This window comes from Dendrobates tinctorius, unplaced genomic scaffold (genome assembly GCF_039654945.1).
Source record: "Dendrobates tinctorius isolate UK_male_01 unplaced genomic scaffold, ASM3965494v1 ptg000345l, whole genome shotgun sequence".
NCBI lineage: Eukaryota > Metazoa > Chordata > Amphibia > Anura > Dendrobatidae > Dendrobates > Dendrobates tinctorius.
In genome coordinates this window covers 951,149-974,504 of record NW_027362011.1, presented here as the reverse complement: position 1 = coordinate 974,504, position 23,356 = coordinate 951,149, and the positions used below count along the sequence as shown (strand labels likewise).

The following is a 23,356-nucleotide window of genomic DNA, read 5'->3' as shown; positions in this document are numbered from 1 at the left end:
GATTACAATTATTCTTATTTGTGTAAGGGGATCTCCTTTCTCCTAATGGAGAATCAGGCTTTAAAATCTATGTAGCCATAAGGCTTATACCTATAGGCTCGGGCTACAATTGTCCATGCTGCTTTACTCCAGTCACACACATACATCCCCTCTGCTATTAGAGCTCATAACACAAACATACTTATCAGACTGCTAGTTTCACAGCTTGTTCCCTGTCTCTACATCATATATACAACAGACAGAAATCCACTAACATGGCGGCCTCCTGCCCAATTTCAAAAGTAGGATTTAAAGTCTTAAATCTGAAACCATTCTACCACCCTGGACTTTCCTCTCCTGCTGGGTCTATTACCCTCCAATCTCCCATCACTATGGTCACGAAGAATATACATGTGACTAACCCTGATGTACACATCCTAGATCTGACCATCTTGTCCAGGTAAGGGGATGAATGGGAGACCACCAGTTTGAGACAAGCTTTCCCTTGTGGAAAACCTCCCTTTGTAGCTGGACTTTGACAAGCAAGTCAGATCTCACTCTGTCCCTACCTGTCTGACAAGTTTACAGTATGAGAGATGGATCCAGGAATCTTGACCACAGTAGGAGAAGTCCACAGGACTTGGTAAGGACCTTCCCACTTAGGATGGTGCTGGTGTTTCTTCTTTATCACCTTCACAAGGCCCCAGTCTGCAAGTTTCACAATCTCAGGTTTTGTTAGTGAGTTTCCTGGAAAAAAACTACGAGTAGAAACTTCTTTGTGAGTTAATATCTTAGCCATATATTCTGTAATGTGCAATCAACTTCCTCATCTATCCTTTTAAAGGATTTTAGCTGAGGTGCCAGAAAAGATCTCCCGTATATGACTTCAAAAGGCTGTCAGCACTACAGATGTCCGTGTGACATAAATATTTAGTACAACCAATAGGAGACAGTACAACCAATCTTTCCTGTTTCCTGCATGGTCTTTGTCAACCTATTTTTCAAGATCCCACTGTGTCCTTCAGTCCGGCTGACTGAGGATGACAGGCACAGCGGTTTCCCAACTCAATTGACAATGTTTTAGGTAATAATAACATTACTTAGTTTACTATATATTTTCTGGAACCCCAAATCTGGGTATGATTTCCTTTAGAAGGGCCTTCGGTACCATTAATGCACCAGGGTGGACAGCTTCAATCCACCTGCTGAAAGCATCCATAATAACAAGGCCGGACTTTTTCCCTCACACTTGTTCAATAAAATCCATACAAATGTGTTGGAATAAGTATTCAGGGTGAGGACATTGTCCTCTCTTTGGTCTCAGATTCCCTTAGGAATTATTTTTTGCACAAGTAATGCAGATTAAACAAAAATTTTTAATAGTTAGTAAAGCCATACATCATAAATACGTAAGATATGACCTCTACCACCCCTCCTGTTGAGACATAGCTTATACCATGGCTCAATACTGTGACATATCTTAGGAGGTCACTGGGCAGTTTATACATATAGGTCATCTTTAAAGATAACCCCTTTGGTTACCAATTTGTTTTTATTCTTTTTTAATGCCAATAGCATGTTATCCACATATAAGAGCATCTGGCTCCTTCTGGTGACTCACATTGAGCTAGGTTAGCCGATTTTACCTGGAAAACAATAGTAGGTGATTCACAGTACCCTTGTGGGATCCTGGTGAATGTATACCTGCTCCCCTTATATGTGAGTACAAACCAAACCTGGCTCTCTGGATGTACCAGGATGCTGAAGACATCACTGTAAAGACCTTATGTTCTGGCCTCCAGTCATTCAGCAGAGTATGGGGGTCTGGCACTGTGGGGGCTCTTGGAATCACAGCCTCGCTTACAGATGGGGGCGCCCTCCCTACTGGAAACAAGGTTGTGTTACAAGGTGAGCTGGACAGGGTATAATCACCCCTTTTATCAATCCCACATCTGCAGGTCATGAGGACCACAAAGATTCTGGGTATGTGGTCAATTCTTCTAATTCTAGGAAAGGATCAGCATTTCTCACTCGTTCCCCTGCCTCGCTGCAGGTGGACACTGGGTTTAGAAATGGTGTTCCACTTTTTGTACTTGTGAACATGCCTGCAGTCTGGCACTGCAAAATAAGCCATCACCCAAATCCTCCCATTGTTACTTTCCTTACACTCTTCAACAAAATCACCAAGGAATTTCCATGATCTACCTTTACATCTGGAGAGGGAAATATGTGGCTCGGTGCCTCTAAAAAGCAAAAACAACAATTTAATTTGTTCTGACAGTTTACAACTGACGGCACAGTTCCCTTTATAATTCCAGTATATGGTGTGCAATAAACAATCTAGAGCATGGAAATTCTCATATTTTACATCAGGACCCCTGAAATACCTGTAGTACATGGTGCTGTGTAGTTCTTCAGGTGTGTGAACATCTACATTTGTGTACCTTTATCTATTGCTTCCTTGATTAAGGACTCAGTAACTGAGGATGGTCCTTCAGTTATTAGATCTAGACTGTAATAGTATCTAGATTCCCCATACCCCTGGAGCACCATTGTCTCAGCCATGGATTTCACCTATAGTCCGGCAGCAGTAGGAATTATTCCCAGGCTCAGGGCTTGCATCATATCCCTCCCACAGAGTTGATATTATAATTTGTGTAATTGCACTTTTACCTGTGCTGAGGGCCCGGTGTTTCCACAGGCGTAGACAATGGTTCTCTGTGTCTTACCACTTGCTCCTTTTACCACTATGCAGACAGCAGACAGTCCAATAGTCGGTATCTCTTCTGGAAGTACTAAGGTTCTAGTGCTCCTGAATCAGCAAGAAATCAACAAGAAAAGTGACCTCATGGCTTCCCACAAGGACAGTTACTTCTGGAAATACAGTGTTTTATAAATGTATTTCTACTTTAGCCAAATTAAATATTTCCTCTCATTACACTTTTCCATTTCCTGTACCAAATTTTCACATTTTATGAAACTAAGTTTATCATAAAATACAACCCATCCATCCGGGGACACATTCAGGATCTCCTAGTGGCCCCTTCTTATCTCAAAACCACAACCACATTCCACAACAATTCTCATGCTAACAGCTTATCTCCCCACTTCAGGACTGTTTGCTCTGGGTGGTGCCTACTCCTAGATTGTCAAGACTAAAAAGACAATGTCAGCGATATAGAATTTTTACTCTCTATTTGTTATAATATATAAGAGTTCGGCCTATAAGTTACCAATAAGGACACATTGCACATTTGATCTGAAGGCTGTTCTCTCTGGGTACTCGATGAAAAAGGACCATAATCCTGCTTCATTCCAGGGATACCTTCTTGGTACAATCTTAATAACTTTCCAGCCATCAGATGAAATGGTCAATAACAATCCTGCCCTACAATGAGGACAAGGTCTTAAAATATATATCTATATGTCTATGGGATAAAGCCCCATAAGGATGTTACGTAAAATTATTAAACACAAAAAGACAAAAAACAAAATAAGGACAATACACAATATAAACCCTGGAGCACAATGGATTTCTACCCACTTGCAAGAAGATTGACAAATATCAGTGAAATTCATAAGTCAACAAGAAGATAAAATAGCAACAATACAATTACTGTTACTAATATCCAGGATCTAAATAATCCTCACTGATTACACTATGTCCTAGGTATTTACCAGCTTGTATCTCTATATCTTGCCACCTCCGTCCAAGGAAAGCCTGTAAGGGGTGAGTGTGACAACACAGTGTAACAAACAAGAAAGGTCCCCAAGGGCTATGGTCACTCTCATGGACTTTTAACTAACGTCACAGTGCAAACACACAAGGTACAACAGCTTCCACAGTTAGGGACTGGACATACACACATACACAGAGACATATAAGACAAGAGAGTAAAGTTCCCTCGTACTCCTATTCCTGAAGTGCTGAGATAAAGTCTAATGACACTGTCTCTTTTTATCCAGAGACGTTCCCGTTCTTAATATCAGGTATTCAAAGCACCACAGGCGCGGACTCTCCTCAGTGATCATTATAAGATCTTAATCTGACTTTGTGTCCACTTTTTAAACGAGGAGGGTTCAGTCACTCTGTCTTATTAAAAGAAAAACATATAACATAACAACATAGAATATTCTCTATGGGGATCAGGTGGCGTGTACCTAGGTGATTTATATCACTATAATAACCTATGATTTGTCTCCAGTCCACAGATGACTGTTAACCACGCCTACTGGACTCCCTTATACACTCAGGATTTTATATTTAAAGCCTCATACATTCACTCAAGATAACATTCAAGGAGTCTCATGAGTAACATAAAACATATAGTTATGGCGTTTTAGTTCTATAATTTTAAAAGACAGACAAAACAGCACACTTACCAGAAAACAACATTCAACAAAGTACAGAAGACAAAACAGAATACCGGCAAAAATTCATCTTATACCGGCTTCCTTAACCCCTTAGTAGCCCATTTTTTAAAAAACAGCACCCCCTGACATATTGAAAACTTCTGTCAGGTAGTTTATTAACCCTTCAGGTGATTTTCAGGAATTATTGCAAAGTGGTATAGCCGGATACAGCAAGTTGTCAGCTATAGTGGATAGCCGACAGCTGCTGGATCATCACCTGCACGGGGATGATATTCTCTTAAATCTCAGGTCAGTAAAAAGACATATTGGCTGTCATTAAGGGGTTAATCTAAAAAGAATCTCCCTCGATTCTCCCATCTAGATCAATTTAACGTGCACACGGAGTTTTTTATTGCACAGTAGCCTTCTCACACTGGCTTTGTACCCATTCAAAAATAAAAATAAATAATAAAAAAAAAAGATTATTGCTATTCAGTGGAATATTTTAAAAGAACAAACAAACCCCAATCACTATGGAGCTTCGCAACTTACAGGAGGTTTAATAACTCCAATTGCATGTAAACCTCCAACTTACAGGAGCCTCTCACAAACCCCAATTGGAAAAGTCCACAAGTTCCCTATTCAATTCCTAAAATAACATTCATCCCATTCAAAAATAAAAAAAAATTATTATTATTCTTCGGAATATTTTACAAGAACAAACAAACCCCATTCCTATGGAGCTTAGCAACAGGAGTTATTATAACTCCAATTGCATGCAAACTACCAACTTACAGGAGCCTCTCGCAAACCCCAATTGGAAAAGTCTACAATCACAGTCCCCATTCAATTCCAAGAATAACATTCATACTGGATTAACAAGGTTACCGAATATAATGAAAATTATTAAATGTTCTTACCTGTATTCAGATACAGACGATTCCCAGAGATCCTTAGATTATACGAAATCCATCACTTTCCCTCAGTCCGGGATAACGGATAATGCCCCTGTTGACGCCTAATGGCAAGGCGGAGGACTTACTTAAGGAGTTCCAGACTCCCCCGTGCACGGTTTACAGTACTCACCGGTGAGGGAAAGGTGTTGGATTCCCGGCCAACGCACCAAATGTCAGGGATTTTTTTATGTTCCAATTAGAAATCGTCCAGACCTGAATAAGTAAGATGCTTCTTTATTTGGACATGCGGGCATGGAGAGAGAATGACGGCCACACCAGGTGTGGGCAGTCCTCTGTCTAACTTCAATACATATTCTTAGAGTTTAAATAGCAGGAAAAGAAGGCGTTGAAAACACTAAATTTGCAAGAAAAATAGTACATGCAATTTGAATAAGTGTAGCTGTTAACAATCCTTATCTACATTACCAGAGAAGTCACGCAAGATAAGGAAAGCCAGCTAACGTTCACAAAAAGTAACACCCAAAGGTAACACCCATATGTTTCACAATACGTAAACTAAAAAGAGTTTCAAAGTCTAGGCAAAATAAATGGCTTATACAATCATGTGTGTGTATATATATATATATATACTCGCACACATTCACGTATGGATATATATATACACGCACATAAAAAAAAGGACTTTATTACAATTATTATAACACCGAACCTGGGGGTATACAGGTGTATATAGCGTACACAGGGTCTGCGACTGAAGTTGGGGGTATACGGGTGTATACAGTGTGAACAGGGGTCTGCGACCGAAGCTGGGGGTATACAGGTGTATACAGTGTACACAGAGGGGTCTGTGACCGAAGCTGGGGAGTTATGGGTGTATAGAGTGTAAACGGTTCTGCGACCAAAGCTGGGGGTATACATGTGTATACAGTGTACACAGGAGTCTGAGACTGAAGCTAGGGATATACGGGTGTTTATAGCCTACACACAGGGGTCTGCAACCGAAGCTGGGGGTATACGGGTGTATACAGTCTACACAGGGGTCTGCGACTGAAGCTGGGGTTGTACGGGGGTATACAGCATACACACAGGGGTCTGCAACCGAACCTGGGGGTATACAGGTGTATACAGCATACACAGGGGTCTGCGACCGAAGCTGGGGGTATACGGGTGTATACAGCATACACAGGGGGGTCTGCAACCGAACCTGGGGGTATACAGGTGTATACAGCATACACAGAGGGGTCTGCAACTGAACCTGGGGGTATACGGGTGTATACAGAGTACACAGAGGGGTCTACAACTGAAGCTGGGGGAATACAGATGTATACAGTGTACACAGAGGGGTCTGCAACTGAAGCTGGGGTAATACAGATGTATACAGCATACCCAGAGGGGTCTCCAACTGAAGCTGGGGGTATACGGGTGTATACAGCGTACACAGAGGGGTCTGTGACTGAAGATGGGGTATACAGAGTACACAGATAGGTCGGCAGAAATGTGGCTCCGCTCCGTACACCTTGTTCACACGCGGCTCCGCACCATACACATCGTACACACGCAGCTCCGCTCCGTACACCTCGCACACACATGGCTCCACTCTGTACACCTCGTACACACGCTGCTCCGCTCCGTACACCTCGTACACACATGGCTCCACTCCGTACACCTTGTACACATGCGACTCCGCTCAGTACACCACGTACACACTGCTCCGCTCCGTACGCCTCGTACACACACCTCCGCTCCGTACACCTCGTACACACATGGCTCTGCTCCGTACACCTCGTACACACACGGCTCCGCACGCCTCGTACACACACGGCTCCACTCTGTACACCTTGTACACACACCTCCGCTCCGTACACCTCGTACACACACGGCTCCGCTCTGTACACCTTATACACACGGCTCCGCTCCGTACACCTCGTACACACACTGCTCCGCTCCGTACACCTCGTACACACACGGCTCCGCTCCGTACACCTCGTACACACACGGCTCCGCTCCGTACACCTCGTGCACACACGGCTCCGCTCCGTACACTTCATACACATGCAGCTCCGCTCCGTACACCCTGTACATACACGGCTCCGCTCCGTACACCTCGTACACACGGCTCCGCTCCGTACACCTCGTACACACACGGCTCCGCTCCGTACACCTCGTACACACACGGCTCCCCTCCGTACACCTCGTACACACACGGCTCCGCTCCGTACACCTCGTACACACACGGCTCTGCTCCGTACACCTCGTACACACACGGCTCCGCTCTGTACACCTCGTACACACACGGCTCCGCTCCGTATACCTCGTACACACACGGCTCCCCTCCGTATACCTCGTACACACACGGCTCCGCTCCGTACACCTCGTACACACACGGCTCTGCTCCGTACACCTCGTACACACACGGCTCCGCTCCGTACACCTCGTACACACACGGCTCCGCTCCGTACACCTCGTACACACACGGCTCCGCTCCGTACACCTCGTACACACACGGCTCCGCTCCGTACACCTCGTACACACACGGCTCCGCTCCGTACACCTCGTACACACACGGCTCCGCTCCGTACACCTCGTACACACAGGGCTCCGCTCCGTACACCTCGTACACACGCGGCTCTGCTACATCCACCCTGTAAACCCCTCCTGACCCCACACATAAACTTCCCCTCATCCACCACCATGACAACCAGCACAGCGGACAGCAAAGAGCAGCTGACAGCACAGCGGAGGATTGGATGCCAGTTCAAAGGTTCATGGACCCAAATGAACAATAGTCCAAATAAGGAAGAGGAACAGCATCCGGTCTGGGTGAAAAATTGTATCAAAAATTTATTCTGCCAGTACAAAATACAACGTTTCGGCCATATTGTGGCCTTTTTCAAGTATAACATAACAGCACAAATGGTGGCCTTTTATAGTGTGGCACAGCCAATCACCATTTAGGTAACACCCATCACAGAAAATCCATACATAAAATACATATAAATACATCCATCAGATACATATATATTCAATAGCACAGTTTATCTAGTCGTTAACAATAATGGTCATATTCATATTAGAAATATTGCAAAAGCATTTCATATATAAACAACGATCCCCAAATCAGCCACCAATGATCGTGATGCATCAAAGGTATCCATAGAAATAACGCACCAATCACTTGCAGTAATACATATCCATATATAAACCGCCAATCCCTAATCACATAATAGTGGCGCCAACCCCAATCGACCAATCATATGAGGACTCACAAATCCCTATATCGGCAGAGTTCCCTCTCCCCATATGACAACATCAGCCAGAGCCAGGTTGTATCAGGAGCGCAGTCTAATGACGCGCACCACCAGGTCACGGTGCGCGCCGCCCATCCCCGCAGGTCCGGTCACGTGACGTCTCCGTCACAGAGCACCGCGCATGCGCGGTGCTATGCAAGGGATCAGCCACATGTCTCTTATATGCTGCGTTGTTTGGGAGCATTTTGGCCTATCTGTGTGGACTCATTTATTCAAGTGTGGTATTACACTTGTTTTTGTTAATCAGCGCATGCGCGGGTTTGTGAGGGAGTGCGGTATGTGATCGCGTGCTCTAGGCCTCTGCGCGTGCGTGGTCCTCCCCGGTGGGCGGTTCGTGTGGCTGATCCCTTGCATAGCACCGCGCATGATGGGTGTTACCTAAATGGTGATTGGCTGTGCCACACTATAAAAGGCCACCATTTGTGCTGTTATGTTATACTTGAAAAAGGCCACAATATGGCCGAAACGTTGTATTTTGTACTGGCAGAATACATTTTTGATACAATTTTTCACCCAGACCAGATGCTGTTCCTCATCCTTATTTGAACCTGCACAGCTGAGTCCTGCACACACTGAGGCCTCTGATCATGTGACTCCTGACTCCTCCCCTCCTGTGACCTCATCACAGGTCCTGTGCACAGAGCAGTCATATATGTGGAGTGTGGCTCTGCAGGTTCGGGGCTTCTGTGCTCTGGATATGGGTAGGTTATGAAGTGTCATTTGAGTACAGGGCCTCTTGGCTCATGATTGCTGCCATTATTATTTTTGCTGGTCACATGATTTTATACTTGATGTGTGGCCCTTTTAGTGCTATTTATTCCATATAATATGGGTATTTAACCCATCATTCTGCCCCTCCTTTTTCCTCATTTTTAGCATCTGCACTTTACTATGTAGTGATTGAGATGATCTCGTTTGTCTCATGTTTGATCCCCTCCGGTGCTCTCCAGGTGATCCGCTGCCGCCTGCTCCTGTGGATATCTATTATTATAAGCTCTAATCTTCTATGTGTATTCACATCTATGTCCGTCTGTAATAAAGACAATGGATGTCCACCTGTAAATTGTCTTGGATTAGAGTCATTTGGACTTTTTTCTTGTAATAGGATTAAAAAAACTCTCTGGTTTTTCATACTTTACACAGAGCAGCTGTAGAAATCTCCGGCCTCGGGGGTCTCACCAGACTTCGCTCTTTTCTTGCAGGGGCCGCAGTGGATTTCATCCCGGATCCATAGAGCTGAATAGAGGAGCGATGTTCCTTCACTCTGATGGGAATTGATGGTGACGTTTGTCCAGCGTCCACGTTACCGAGTAAATCCCCCCAGGACTGCAGCCGGTAAAGACCCCGATATCCACAGGTGTCCCCTCTAATTGGGGGAAAGGGATAGAAAAGCCTCTTATCCCGAGGGGAAACCCTGTACATGGAGACATCGGCCTCAGATCTCTCCTGTCCTGTTCTTCCAGAAAAGCCTCAAACTTCTGTGTGTGACTCAGAGCTGAGATCTAACGGGAGAGAAGATTCCAGTGCGGGGAAGACGGGAAACCTTCATATAGACGGCCGGTGGGGATGGAGGCAGTGACCGACTCTGGACACATCTGTCTCTAGAGCCGCAGTAGAAGATGAAGATGTCGTCCTCATCATGAAGGAGTTATTTCTCATGTCGCGTGTAATGAATATCTCCTGCAGTATTGCTAATGCCGATTCCAGTGTCGGTAATGAGACGAGAATTAGCGTTATGGAAGATGAGTCTATGAGGAACGTGTTCAGCTGCCGACTCCGAGGAGGAAACTGCTTGTTGTCTGTGGCCTAAATATATAGGTTTTATTAGTAGATGTCAGGGAAGAAAACTAAACACTGTAAGATAATAAATCTCCTCATATGTTTCCCTTATTATCTCCAGTAATTGTATTATTACACAGGATTCTTATGATGTTACATCGGATCATCTTCTCATTCAGGTCTCTACAATATCGGATCCTCTCAGTGAAGATCTTCTACAGAAGAGAATTTTCCTGATTTACCCATCAAGGATGGATATGGACAGAGACAAGATGGCGGAGAGGATGTTACACCTCACCCTAGAGATCCTCTTCCGTCTCACTGGAGAGGTGAGAGATTCTGATGACGTCACATTACATCATTCTTATCTATGGGAATAACAGATGGACAGAACTGGAGAGGTGAGGACTCTGGAAATGTCTGTAGTGAGATTTATTAATGTGTCTCTCCATAACCAGGATTACACAGTGGTGAAGAAGACCTCTAGTGATCGCTGTCAGGACCCTGTGTCTGAGGGATGGGGAATACCCCTGAGCCCAATCACGGGGCCTCCACCTCACCCCCTGATCCATGAGGACATCAATGACCAGAAGATCCTAGAACTCATCTACAAGATGATTGAGCTGCTGACTGGAGAGGTGACACTGCTGGGAATGCTGGGACATTATACAGTAACACTATGAATAGATCGGGGGATGACGGTATCATTGTATGTGTCAGGTTCCTATAAGGTGTCAGGATGTCGCTGTCTATTTCTCCATGGAGGAGTGGGAGAATTTAGAAGGACACAGAGATCTGTACAAGAACGTCATAATGGAGGTTCCCCAGCCCCTCACATCACCAGGTAATAGACAGGACTAAATACACACGGCCTATAATTATCTGTATGTAGAGAATGAATTCCGTCCCTGTATGTGTTTCCTCCAGATCTATCCAGTAAGAGGACAACACCAGAGAGATGTCCCCGTCCTCTTCTTCCACAGGACTGTAACCAAGAAGATCCCAGTGCTCCTCAGGATCATCAGGTAGATGGAGAGAAGGTGTCAGGAGATCTCCCCTATGATGTGTAGACGGCTGTGAAGGTCTTGTGCTCAGTCTTGTTTTATCCACCAGTATTATATCTCTATATATAAAACTGAATGTGTGTGTGTGTGTCACCAACCAATCACTAAGCATCTCTCATTTCACCAGAGCTGTTCAAAAGAATTTGAGCTGTGATTGGCTGCTATGAGCAGCAGCAGTTTTCCTTGCAACCAATCACTAAGCATCTCTCATTTCACCAGAGCTGGTTAAAAGCAGCTGAGCTGTGATTGGTTGCTATGAGCAAGTTTTCCCACTTGACAACACCTCAGCAGACACTGACATGGTGGGAGAAATCTAGCATCCCCGGGAACATAAGCTCCCAGCCATTGTCTGCCCCCCCCAGAAAGGAGCAGAGAGCATGACAGAAATGAATCCCCCCCTCCCTGCCCATATACCCATCACACATCCTCCGTCCCATAGGCACATCTTGCCTCTTAAAGGGATCATTGGTATGGAAGTTAGGGCAAATCCATCCAGCGCTTCAGTTTTGAACCCAGGCCTCTCTTAAAGGGATCTCCGGTATGGACGTCAGGGCAATTGCCTTCAAATGCTCTGGTACTGACCCCAGGCTCTCTTAAAGAGATCTCCTGTATGGAAGTCAGGGCAAATCCCTCAGCACTCTGATTCTGACCTCAGGGTTCTATTAAAGGGATCCCCGGTATGGAAGTCAGGGAAAATCCACTCTGCGCTTTGATACTGACCCCAGGCCTCTCTTAAAGGGATCCCCGGTATGGAAGTCATGGCAAATCCATGCAGCGCTTTGGTTCTGACCCCAGTCTTCTCTTAAAGGGATCTCCTGTATGGGAGTTAGGGCAAATCCCTCAGCGCTCTCATTCTGACACAGGGTTCTATTAAAGGGATCATTGGTATGGAAGTCAGGGAAAATCCACTCTGCGCTTTGGTTCTGACGCCAGGATGATGGGATGATGTGGGATATTAGGGTAGTAGTCCGGTGGCTCTGGCTGACTGGATGATGTGGGATATTAGGGGTAGTAGTCCGGTGGCTCTGGCTGACGGGATGATGTGGGATATTAGGGGTAGTAGTCCGGTGGCTCTGGCTGACTGGATGATGTGGGATATTAGGGGTAGTAGTCCGATGGCTCTGGCTGATGGGATGATGTGGGATATTAGGGGGAGTAGTCCAGTGGCTCTGGCTGACGAGATGATGTGGGATATTAGGGGTAGTAGTCCGGTGGCTCTGGCTGACGGGATGATGTGGGATATTAGGGGTAGTAGTCCGGTGGCTCTGGCTGACGGGATGATGTGGGATATTAGTGGTAGTAGTCCGGTGGCTCTGGCTGACGGGATGATGTGGGATATTAGGGGGAGTAGTCCAGTGGCTCTGGCTGACGGGATGATGTGGGATATTAGGGGTAGTAGTCCGGTGGCTCTGGCTGACGGGATGATGTGGGATATTAGGGGTAGTAGTCCGGTGGCTCTGGCTGACGGGATGATGTGGGATATTAGAGGTAGTAGTCCGGTGGCTCTGGCTGACGGGATGATGTGGGATATTAGGGGTAGTAGTCCGGTGGCTCTGGCTGATGGGATGATGTGGGATATTAGGGGGAGTAGTCCAGTGGCTCTGGCTGACGAGATGATGTGGGATATTAGGGGTAGTAGTCCGGTGGCTCTGGCTGATGGGATGATGTGGGATATTAGGGTAGTAGTCCGGTGGCTCTGGCTGACTGGATGATGTGGGATATTAGGGGTAGTAGTCCGGTGGCTCTGGCTGACGGGATGATGTGGGATATTAGGGGTGGTAGTCCGGTGGCTCTGGCTGATGGGATGATGTGGGATATTAGGGGTAGTAGTCCGGTGGCTCTGGCTGACGGGATGATGTGGGATATTAGGGGTAGTAGTCCGGTGGCTCTGGCTGACGGGATGATGTGGGATATTAGTGGTAGTAGTCCGGTGGCTCTGGCTGATGGGACGATGTGGGATATTAGGGGTAGTAGTCCGGTGGCTCTGGCTGATGAGACGATGTGGGATATTAGGGGTAGTAGTCCGGTGGCTCTGGCTGACGGGATGATGTGGGATATTAGGGGTAGTAGTCCGGTGGCTCTGGCTGATGAGACGATGTGGGATATTAGGGGTAGTAGTCCGGTGGCTCTGGCTGACGGGATGATGTGGGATATTAGGGGTAGTAGTCCGGTGGCTCTGGGTGATGCGATGATGTGGGATATTAGTGGTAGTAGTCCGGTGGCTCTGGCTGATGAGACGATGTGGGATATTAGGGGTAGTAGTCCGGTGGCTCTGGCTGACGGGATGATGTGGGATATTAGGGGTAGTAGTCCGGTGGCTCTGGCTGACGGGATGATGTGGGATATTAGGGGTAGTAGTCCGGTGGCTCTGGCTGACGGGATGATGTGGGATATTAGTGGTAGTAGTCCGGTGGCTCTGGCTGACGGGATGATGTGGGATATTAGGGGTAGTAGTCCAGTGGCTATGGCTGACGGGATGATGTGGGATATTAGGGGTAGTAGTCCGGTGGCTCTGGCTGACGGGATGATGTGGGATATTAGTGGTAGTAGTCCGGTGGCTCTGGCTGACGGGATGATGTGGGATATTAGGGGTAGTAGTCCGGTGGCTCTGGCTGATGGGACGATGTGGGATATTAGGGGTAGTAGTCCGGTGGCTCTGGCTGACGGGATGATGTGGGATATTAGGGGTAGTAGTCCGGTGGCTCTGGCTGATGGGACGATGTGGGATATTAGGGGTAGTAGTCCGGTGGCTCTGGCTGATGGGACGATGTGGGATATTAGGGGTAGTAGTCCGGTGGCTCTGGCTGACGGGATGATGTGGGATATTAGGGGTAGTAGTCCGGTGGCTCTGGCTGACGGGATGATGTGGGATATTAGGGGTAGTAGTCCGGTGGCTCTGGCTGACGAGATGATGTGGGATATTAGGGGTAGTAGTCCGGTGGCTCTGGCTGATGGGATGATGTGGGATATTAGGGGTAGTAGTCCGGTGGCTCTGGCTGACGGGATGATGTGGGATATTAGGGGTAGTAGTCCGGTGGCTCTGGCTGACGAGATGATGTGGGATATTAGGGGTAGTAGTCCGGTGGCTCTGGCTGACGGGATGATGTGGGATATTAGGGGTAGTAGTCCGGTGGCTCTGGCTGATGGGACGATGTGGGATATTAGGGGTAGTAGTCCGGTGGCTCTGGCTGATGGGACGATGTGGGATATTAGGGGTAGTAGTCCGGTGGCTCTGGCTGACGGGATGATGTGGGATATTAGGGGTAGTAGTCCGGTGGCTCTGGCTGACGGGATGATGTGGGATATTAGGGGTAGTAGTCCGGTGGCTCTGGCTGACAGGATGATGTGGGATATTAGGGGTAGTAGTCCGGTGGCTCTGGCTGATGGGATGATGTGGGATATTAGGGATAGTAGTCCGGTGGCTCTGGCTGATGGGATGATGTGGGATAGTAGTCCGGTGGCTCTGGATTATGGGATGATGTGGGATATTAACGTGAATGTGGCTATGCGGAGTGGGCGGGGCTATACACTCAGCTTTATATGTAGAGATAGATATAGTCGTTATAATTTGTTATAACTAACTGTACTTAGTTACTATGTCCGGGCAGCGCCGGGCTCTTCAGCTAGTGTTTTATACTTGTGTAATGAGAACGGTGGAGATGGCAGGATTAGAGCTGATCATAGATGGGACTTCTCCATCTGTCTGTGACTTTTACAATATTTGTTTCAGGGTGAAGATCTGACCCATATTAATACTACAGAGACATATATGTAAAATAATAAATCTCCTCATATGTTTCCCTTATTGTCTCCAGTAATTGTATTATTACACAGGATTCTTATGATGTTACATCGGATCATCTTCTTCTCATTCAGGTCTCTACAATATCGGATCCTCTCAGTGAAGATCTTCTACAGAAGAGAATTTTCCTGATTTACCCATCAAGGATGGATATGGACAGAGACAAGATGGCGGAGAGGATGTTACACCTCACCCTAGAGATCCTCTTCCGTCTCACTGGAGAGGTGAGAGATTCTGATGACGTCACATTACATCATTCTTATCTATGGGAATAACAGATGGACAGAACTGGAGAGGTGAGGACTCTGGAAATGTCTGTAGTGAGATTTATTAATGTGTCTCTCCATAACCAGGATTACACAGTGGTGAAGAAGACCTCTAGTGATCGCTGTCAGGACCCTGTGTCTGAGGGATGGGGAAGACCCCTGAGCCCAATCACAGGGCCTCCACCTCACCCCCTGATCCATGAGGACATCAATGACCAGAAGATCCTAGAACTCATCTACAAGATGATTGAGCTGCTGGCTGGAGAGGTGACACTGCTGGGAATGCTGGGATATTATACAGTAACACTATGAAGGGATCGGGGGATGACGGTATCATTGTATGTGTCAGGTTCCTATAAGGTGTCAGGATGTCGCCGTCTATTTCTCCATGGAGGAGTGGGAGTATTTAGCAGGACACAGAGATCTGTACAAGAACGTCATAATGGAGGTTCCCCAGCCCCTCACATCACCAGGTAATAGACAGGACTAAATACACACGGCCTATAATTATCTGTATGTAGAGAATGAATTCAGTCCCTGTATGTGTTTCCTCCAGATCTATCCAGTAAGAGGACAACACCAGAGAGATGTCCCCGTCCTCTTCTTCCACAGGACTGTAACCAAGAAGATCCCAGTGCTCCTCAGGATCATCAGGTAGATGGAGAGAAGGTGTCAGGAGATCTCCCCTATGATGTGTAGACGGCTGTGAAGGTCTTGTGCTCAGTCTTGTTTTATCCACCAGTATTATATGTTTTATACTTGTGTAATGAGAGCGGTGGAGATGGCAGGATTAGAGCTGATCATAGATGGGACTTCTCCATCTGTCGGTGACTTTTACAATATTTGTTTCAGGGTGAAGATCTGACCCATATTAATACTACAGAGACATATGTGAGGGGTGATGAGTGGTGTAAAGAGGAGATTCCCACATATGACTACCCAGGTGAGTAGTAACCACTGAATGCAGAGAAGTCACAGATTCCTCTCAGTCACCGGCTGTGGCTGCTTTATCGGTGGTGTAGTCCGGCCGTATTACCATGATCACCATTTTGCCTCTAGACCACAACATTCTCCTCCACCCAAAACTGTTCAAATGACTTTGGGCATTGAAAGCCCTTTTCTATAGAACTTACAACCAATTACATTGTTTTCGATCCTAAGGAATTCAGATTACTGCACAATCTCTCCTGAAATGGGGAGCAATATTATTTCCTCTAATCTTCTGCTCAGGATCCATAGTAGCTCCAATGGTCCACCATAAATGAGGGCAACTCTGGTTTACTGTTGTGTAATCTGTATTAGTAGTTTTCAGTTAATGAGATTCTCGTGCTCTGGGGCGGGGCTGTGGGCGGGGCTTTATGTGGTGCTCTGATTACATATTCATCTGTATTGGCTTATGACAGGTCGCTGACCCCTCACTGACCTGCCCCCATTATTACATAATGCATATAATAGCATTGATATTATTGGTGATAATGCCTATAATATTGTGGCTATTGTGAGGCTTAGAAAGAAATTACATCCAGCAAAATATCATCGGCGATGGCGGCGCCTGCACAGTAGCATCTGTATCAATTTTTTTTGTTAGGAAGTTATAAGGGTTAAAAGTTAAACAGCGATTTCTCATTTTTACAACGAAATTTACAAAACCATTTTTTTAGGGACCACCTCACATTTGAAGTGAGTTTGGGGGTCAATATGACCGAAAATACCCAAAAGTGACACCATTGTAAAAACTGCACCCCTCAAGGAGCTCAAAACCACATTCAAGAAGTTTATTAACCCTTCAGTTGCTTCACAGGAATGAATGGAATGTGGAAGGAAAAAATAAACATTTTCTTTTCTATAATAAAAATTTTCCTTTACACCTATTTTTTTTTTTACTTTTGCAAGCGTAACAGGAGAAAATGGATGATACATTTTGTTTTCCAATTTCTCCTGAGCATGCCGATACCCCGTATGTCGGGGAAATATACTGTTTAGGCACACGGCAGGGTTCGGAAGGAAGGCGTGCCATTTGACTTTTTGAATGTAAAATATACTGGAATAATTAGCGGTTGCCATGTCACATTTGGAGAGCCCCTTGGAAAAAGCTAAACATGAAACGCACTTCGGGGTGCCAAGGCCATTTAATGGTACAGTACTTTATATCCAGAAATTAGCTATTCTCTCCCTATAATTCGCTATATTGCATTCCTATACACCACCACGTGGCCAAGATCTGAATCTGAGCATGCGCCGCCCACAGCGGCCATTTTTGTGGAGACCACTGCATCACAGCAATGGAACTGCGGGGGTCTCCGGGCTTTGACAAAATGCTGGCGGAGCCCTCCACATAGCACCACCGCCGCAGCAGCATTTGTAAGTATATTCCGACTATAAGACGCACCCCCATTTCCCCCCAAAATTTCTTGGGAAAAAGTGCGTCTTATAGTCCGAAAAATATGGTTTATTTTTACGACTAAAATGTTGTTTTAACCCCAGATTTTACATTGGAAAATAGGTAGATAGGTAAATGGTCACTACACCCATAGATGAATTCGCAGAGGGGTGTCATTTCCAAAATGGGTCACTTCAGGGGGAATTCTGCTGTTGTGGCACTTTGGAGAGCTGCTAAGTGCCAGAACAACAGAATCCCCCCTGAAGTGACCCCATTTTGGAAGTGACACCCCTCTGGGAATTCATCTATGGATATAGTGACCAGTTTCACTACATGGATGATTTCCAGAAACTTGTAGTTTCAGAGCAAAAATTGCAAAAATGTCATTGTAGTGCCCAATATATTGTGCCCAGCTTGTGTCTCTGGAGACCTCCCCCCACCTACCCCCGGAAATTGTTACGTCAGCTCTACTCAAATGTGTCTGTCACTAAATAATCCAAATGCTTGAATGTCAAAACAGTTCAAAAACGTGGTTCTGTGTGGAAGATTGTAAAGCCGTCATGGAGGCATAAGGCTGGCAGTGATGGGCATTGTGGGTAATAATAGCGGGGATCATGCCTCATTCCTCTCTAGGAACATACACGACATCTTCTCTGGGGGTTCTTTCTTGTTTCAGTTACTGGGATGAGTGCAATAAAATGTCGCTCAGTGAGTCTTCTGACATCTTCACATTCTAAAGGATTGGCGCGGACAACATTGTCAAAAACAAGCTTTTCAGTGACCTTTTCCTGATAATCAAGGAAAGTATCTGCATTTCCGGCTTTTCTGTATAACACAAAAGAATTATATGTGGCCACCTGAAACAAATACATGACTAACTTTTTATACCAGGTATATGATTTTCTTGATCCCTGGTATGGCTGTAGAACCTGATCTGCAAGGTCCACACCCCATATATTTGTTGTAGTCAATGACAGACACAGGTTTTGGAGTAGTGGATCCCTGTTGGTCTGCAGTGGCCCTTGTGGCATCTGTGTGGATCGAGCTCAGGATAAAAATATTTTATTTATCCTTAATATTAAGGGCAAGCAGCTCTCCATTGTGTAAAGCCTCTGACTGCCCCATTCGGAAATGTTCTTTGACCAATGATTGTGGAAACCCCTGACGGTTTTTGTGAATGGTTCCACAAGCCCCTATGTTATGTTCAACCAGACTTTTAAATAGAGGTATGCTGGTGTAGTAGTTGTCAACATACAGATTGTTGCCTTTTTGTAAAAAAAAAAAAAAGGCTCAAAACCATTTTTCCAGATGTCCCCAGATAAGTAGGGCATCCTGGTGGGTTTAGTTGACTGTGTTTCCCCTCATAAATGTGAAAAGCTGTTTCTTTTCTAGGACATTAGTTTGTGTCCATAAATTTGACCTAGCATAATAGGATCGTGGATTCTGGCTGATAAATTGGGACGCATATAAAATTGTTTGTAGGACAATATGCTCTAGCAAGCTACAGTTGTGGCCAAAAGTATTGACACCCCTGCAATTCTGTCAGATAATACTCAGTTTCTTCCTGAAAATGATTGCAAACACAAATTCTTTGGTATTATTATCTTCATTTAATTTGTCTTAAATGAAAAAACACAAAAGAGAATGAAGCAAAAAGCAAAACTTTGATCATTTCACACACAACTCCAAAAATGGGCCAGACAAAAGTATTGGCACCCTCAGCATTATACTTGGTTGCACAACCTTTAGCCAAAATAACTGCGACCAACCGCTTCCGGTAACCATCAATGAGTTTCTTACAATACTCTGCTGGAATTTTAGACCATTCTTCTTTGGCAAACTGCTCCAGGTCCCTGATATTTGAAGGGTGCCTTCTCCAAACTGCCATTTTTAGATCTCTCCACAGGTGTTCTATGGGATTCAGGTCTGGACTCATTGCTGGCCACCTTAGAAGTCTCCAGTGCTTTCTCTCAAACCATTTTCTAGTGCTTTTTGAAGTGTGTTTTGGGTCATTGTCCTGCTGGCAGACCCATGACTTCTGAGGGAGACCCAGCTTTCTCACACTGGGCCCTACATTATGCTGCAAAATTTGTTGGTAGTCTTCAGACTTCATAATGCCATGCACACAGTCAAGCAGCCCAGTGCCAGAGGCAGCAAAGCAACCCCCAAAACATCAGGGAACCTCTGCCATGTTTGACTGTAGGGACCGTGTTTTTTTCTTTGAATGCCTCTTTTTTCTCCTGTAAACTCTATGTTGATACCTTTGCCCAAAAAGCTCTACTTTTGTCTCATCTGACCAGAGAACATTCTTCCAAAATGTTTTAGCCTTTTTCGGGTAAGTTTTGGCAAACTCCAGCCTGGCTTTTTTATGTCTCGGGGTAAGAAGTGGGGTCTTCCTTGGTCTCCTACCATACAGTCCTGTTATGAATGAGTCACCGTAGGAGGCAGACACAAAAATAGAAGCTACGTCCAGAAAACCAGAGAAGTTGGCAACTATCAGATTGCAGACCTCTGAACCTATCAACACAACTAGCAGTAGCCGTGGGGGGTTCCTACGGTGCCCTAGACCCCTTGATCACAGCCGGAGAGCTAAATAGCCTAAAGACAGAAAAGGAAATCTAAACTGCCCCAGAGCAGACCCCAAAGTAAAAGGCAGCCCCCAACATATAATTACGGTGAAGCAAGATGAAAAAACACTCACACAGATAGAAAGATAGGCTGAGCAAACGATGGGGCCCAAGCTAAACTAAACAGGACAGGAAAGGAAGGTTGCTGTCTGCAATCTGCCAAAACCCTATCAAAGACATAAGCCAACAGCTGATATGGAAAAAGACCCTGAAGCAGCTAGGCTTCAAAAACTATATGAGCACTCAGGTATTTTCAGAAGACAGAGCTAAAGGAATTCAGCTCACCCCAGCAGGGAATGGCAGAAGTCCAGAAAAACAAAGCAAACAAAGTCAAAGCACAAATGCAAAAAGCAGAGCAGAAAAATTTAGCTTTAGAAGAGCAGGAATTCAGACTGGTCTCCAAGGATCCCACAGAGAAATCACCCGCAGGGCAGAAGGGCGTCGGCAGCCTTATATCCAGTCCGTAACTCCACTCAGCCAGTCATCATCATTAGGCTCAGGTGGCTGATAATCAGGCTCACTACCTTTCCTTACCAGAAGAGGGAGTTCATCGGGCCTCAGTAGTGAAGGGGAAAATGAACTCACAACAGTACCTCCCCCTTGAGGAGGGGTCACCGAACCCTCAACCACGCCACCAGGGCGATCAGGGTGAGCCCGATGAAAGGCACGCACCAATCTTTTGGCATGAATATCAGAGGCAGAGACCCAGGAATTATCCTCCTGACCATAACCCTTCCACTTAACCAAATACTGGAGTCTCCGTCTAGCCAGACGGGAATCCAGTACTTTCTCTACCTCATATTCCATGTTACCTTCAACCAATACAGGGTCTGGAGGTGCCACCCCCGGAACAACAGGTTGAACAAACCTCTTCAACAAGGACTTATGAAACACATTATGGATTTTAAATGTGACAGGAAGAGCCAAACAAAAAGAGACCGGATTAATAATCTCCAAAATCTTGTAAGGTCCAATAAATCTAGGCTTAAACTTAGGAGAAGCCACCTTCATAGCAATATTTTTTGATGATAACCACACCATATCACCAACCTTAAACTGGGGACCAATGGTCCTATGTCGGTTGGAAAACCGCTGGGCCTTTTCCTGGGAGAGAGATAACTTATCTACCACTTGGTCCCAGATCTGGTGCATTCTCTCCACCACAGTGTCAACACCTGGGCAGGCAGAGGGCTCCACCTGCCCTGAAGAGAATCGAGGATGAAACCCAAAGTTACAAAAAAAAGGTGACATCAAAGTGGCAGAACTAGCTCTATTATTTAAAGCAAATTCGGCCAAGGGCAAAAATGAAACCCAATCATCCTGATCAGCGGAAATAAAGCATCTCAAATATGACTCCAAGGTCTGGTTTGTTCTCTCTGTCTGCCCATTGGTCTGAGGGTGAAAAGCAGAGGAGAAGGACAACTGAATTCCCAGCTTGGAACAGAAAGTTCTCCAAAATCTAGACACAAACTGAACTCCTCTGTCAGATACAATGTTCTCAGGAATCCCGTGCAAGCGAACCACCTGTTGAAAAAACAGGGGCACCAACTCAGAGGAAGACGGCAACTTAGGGAGTGGTACAAGATGAACCATCTTAGAGAACCTATCACAAATCACCCAAATAACAGTCATCCTTTGAGAGACAGGCATATCAGAGATGAAATCCACTGAAATATGGGTCCATGGCCTCTTGGGGACAGGCAAAGGCATCAACAACCCACTAGAGCGAGAACACGATTTAGACCGGGAGCACGTCCCACAGGACTGCACAAAATTCCTGACATCACGAGACAAGGAGGGCCACCAAAAGGACCGACTCACCAGATCTCTAGTACCAAAAATACCTGGATGACCAGCCAAAGCAGAGCAATGAACTTCAGACATCACTCTCTTCTTCCACTGGTCAGGAACATACAACTTTCCACTGGGACAATGCTCAGGTTTGTCCTCCTGGAACTCTTCCAGAGCATGTCTCAAATCGGGCGAGATGGCAGAAAGAACTACCCCTTCGCCTAAGATGGTAGCAGGCTTGGTCACCACAGGAGAATCAGCAAAGAAGCTCCTAGAGAGGGCGTCAGCCTTGACATTCTTAGTTCCAGGAAGAAAAGAAACCACAAAATCAAAACGTGTAAAAAACAAGGCCCACCTAGCCTGTCTAGGGTTCAAGCGCTTAGCCGACTCTAGGTAAATTAAATTCTTGTGGTCAGTGAGGACCACGACTTGATGCTTAGCTCCCTCCAACCAATGTCTCCACTCCTCAAATGCCCATTTCATGGCCAACAGTTCCCGATTCTCCACATCATAGTTACGTTCAGATGGAGAGAACTTTCGGGAAAAGAAAGCACAGGGATTCATTTTAGATGTTACAGGATCCTTTTGGGACAAAACAGCTCCTGCACCAATCTCAGAAGCATCCACCTCTACCTGGAACGGAAGTGAGACATCAGGTTGCCGCAAAACCGGGGCTGAGGTGAATATTCGCTTAAGCTCCTGAAAGGAAGAAACAGCCTCCGGAGACCAATTTAACACATCAGCACCCTTCTTAGTCAAATCAGTCAATGGCTTGGCAATACTAGAAAATTTTGCTATAAATTTCCGATAAAAATTAGCAAAACCCAAAAACTTCTGGAGGGCCTTCAAAGAAGTGGGCTGAACCCAATTGTAAATGGCCTGTACCTTGGCCGGGTCCATTTCAATAGTTGACGGGGACAAAATAAATCCCAAAAAAGAAATCCTCTGTACTCCAAAAAGGCATTTAGATCCTTTGACATACAGGGAATTCTCCCTCAAGATCCGGAACACAGTCCGAATATGTTCCACATGAGAATCCCAATCCTTGGAGAAGATCAAAATATCATCCAGATAGATAATCAAAAATTTA

At 45.6% G+C, this 23,356-nt stretch overlaps 1 protein-coding gene across 1 annotated transcript in view; it reads left to right on the top strand.

The window, feature by feature from the left end:
* The first annotated feature begins 9,209 nt into the window (after window positions 1-9,209).
* Window positions 9,210-23,356, top strand: part of LOC141074977 (uncharacterized) — a 103,959-nt gene continuing 89,812 nt past the window's right edge. The window contains exons 1-9 of the mRNA XM_073562305.1: window positions 9,210-9,258; window positions 9,434-9,507; window positions 10,516-10,665; window positions 10,795-10,974; window positions 11,057-11,180; window positions 15,216-15,220; window positions 15,277-15,426; window positions 15,556-15,735; window positions 16,321-16,411. Of these exons, the coding sequence (XP_073418406.1) occupies window positions 9,210-9,258; window positions 9,434-9,507; window positions 10,516-10,665; window positions 10,795-10,974; window positions 11,057-11,180; window positions 15,216-15,220; window positions 15,277-15,426; window positions 15,556-15,735; window positions 16,321-16,411 (1,003 nt within the window). The remainder of the gene's footprint in view (window positions 9,259-9,433; window positions 9,508-10,515; window positions 10,666-10,794; window positions 10,975-11,056; window positions 11,181-15,215; window positions 15,221-15,276; window positions 15,427-15,555; window positions 15,736-16,320; window positions 16,412-23,356) is intronic.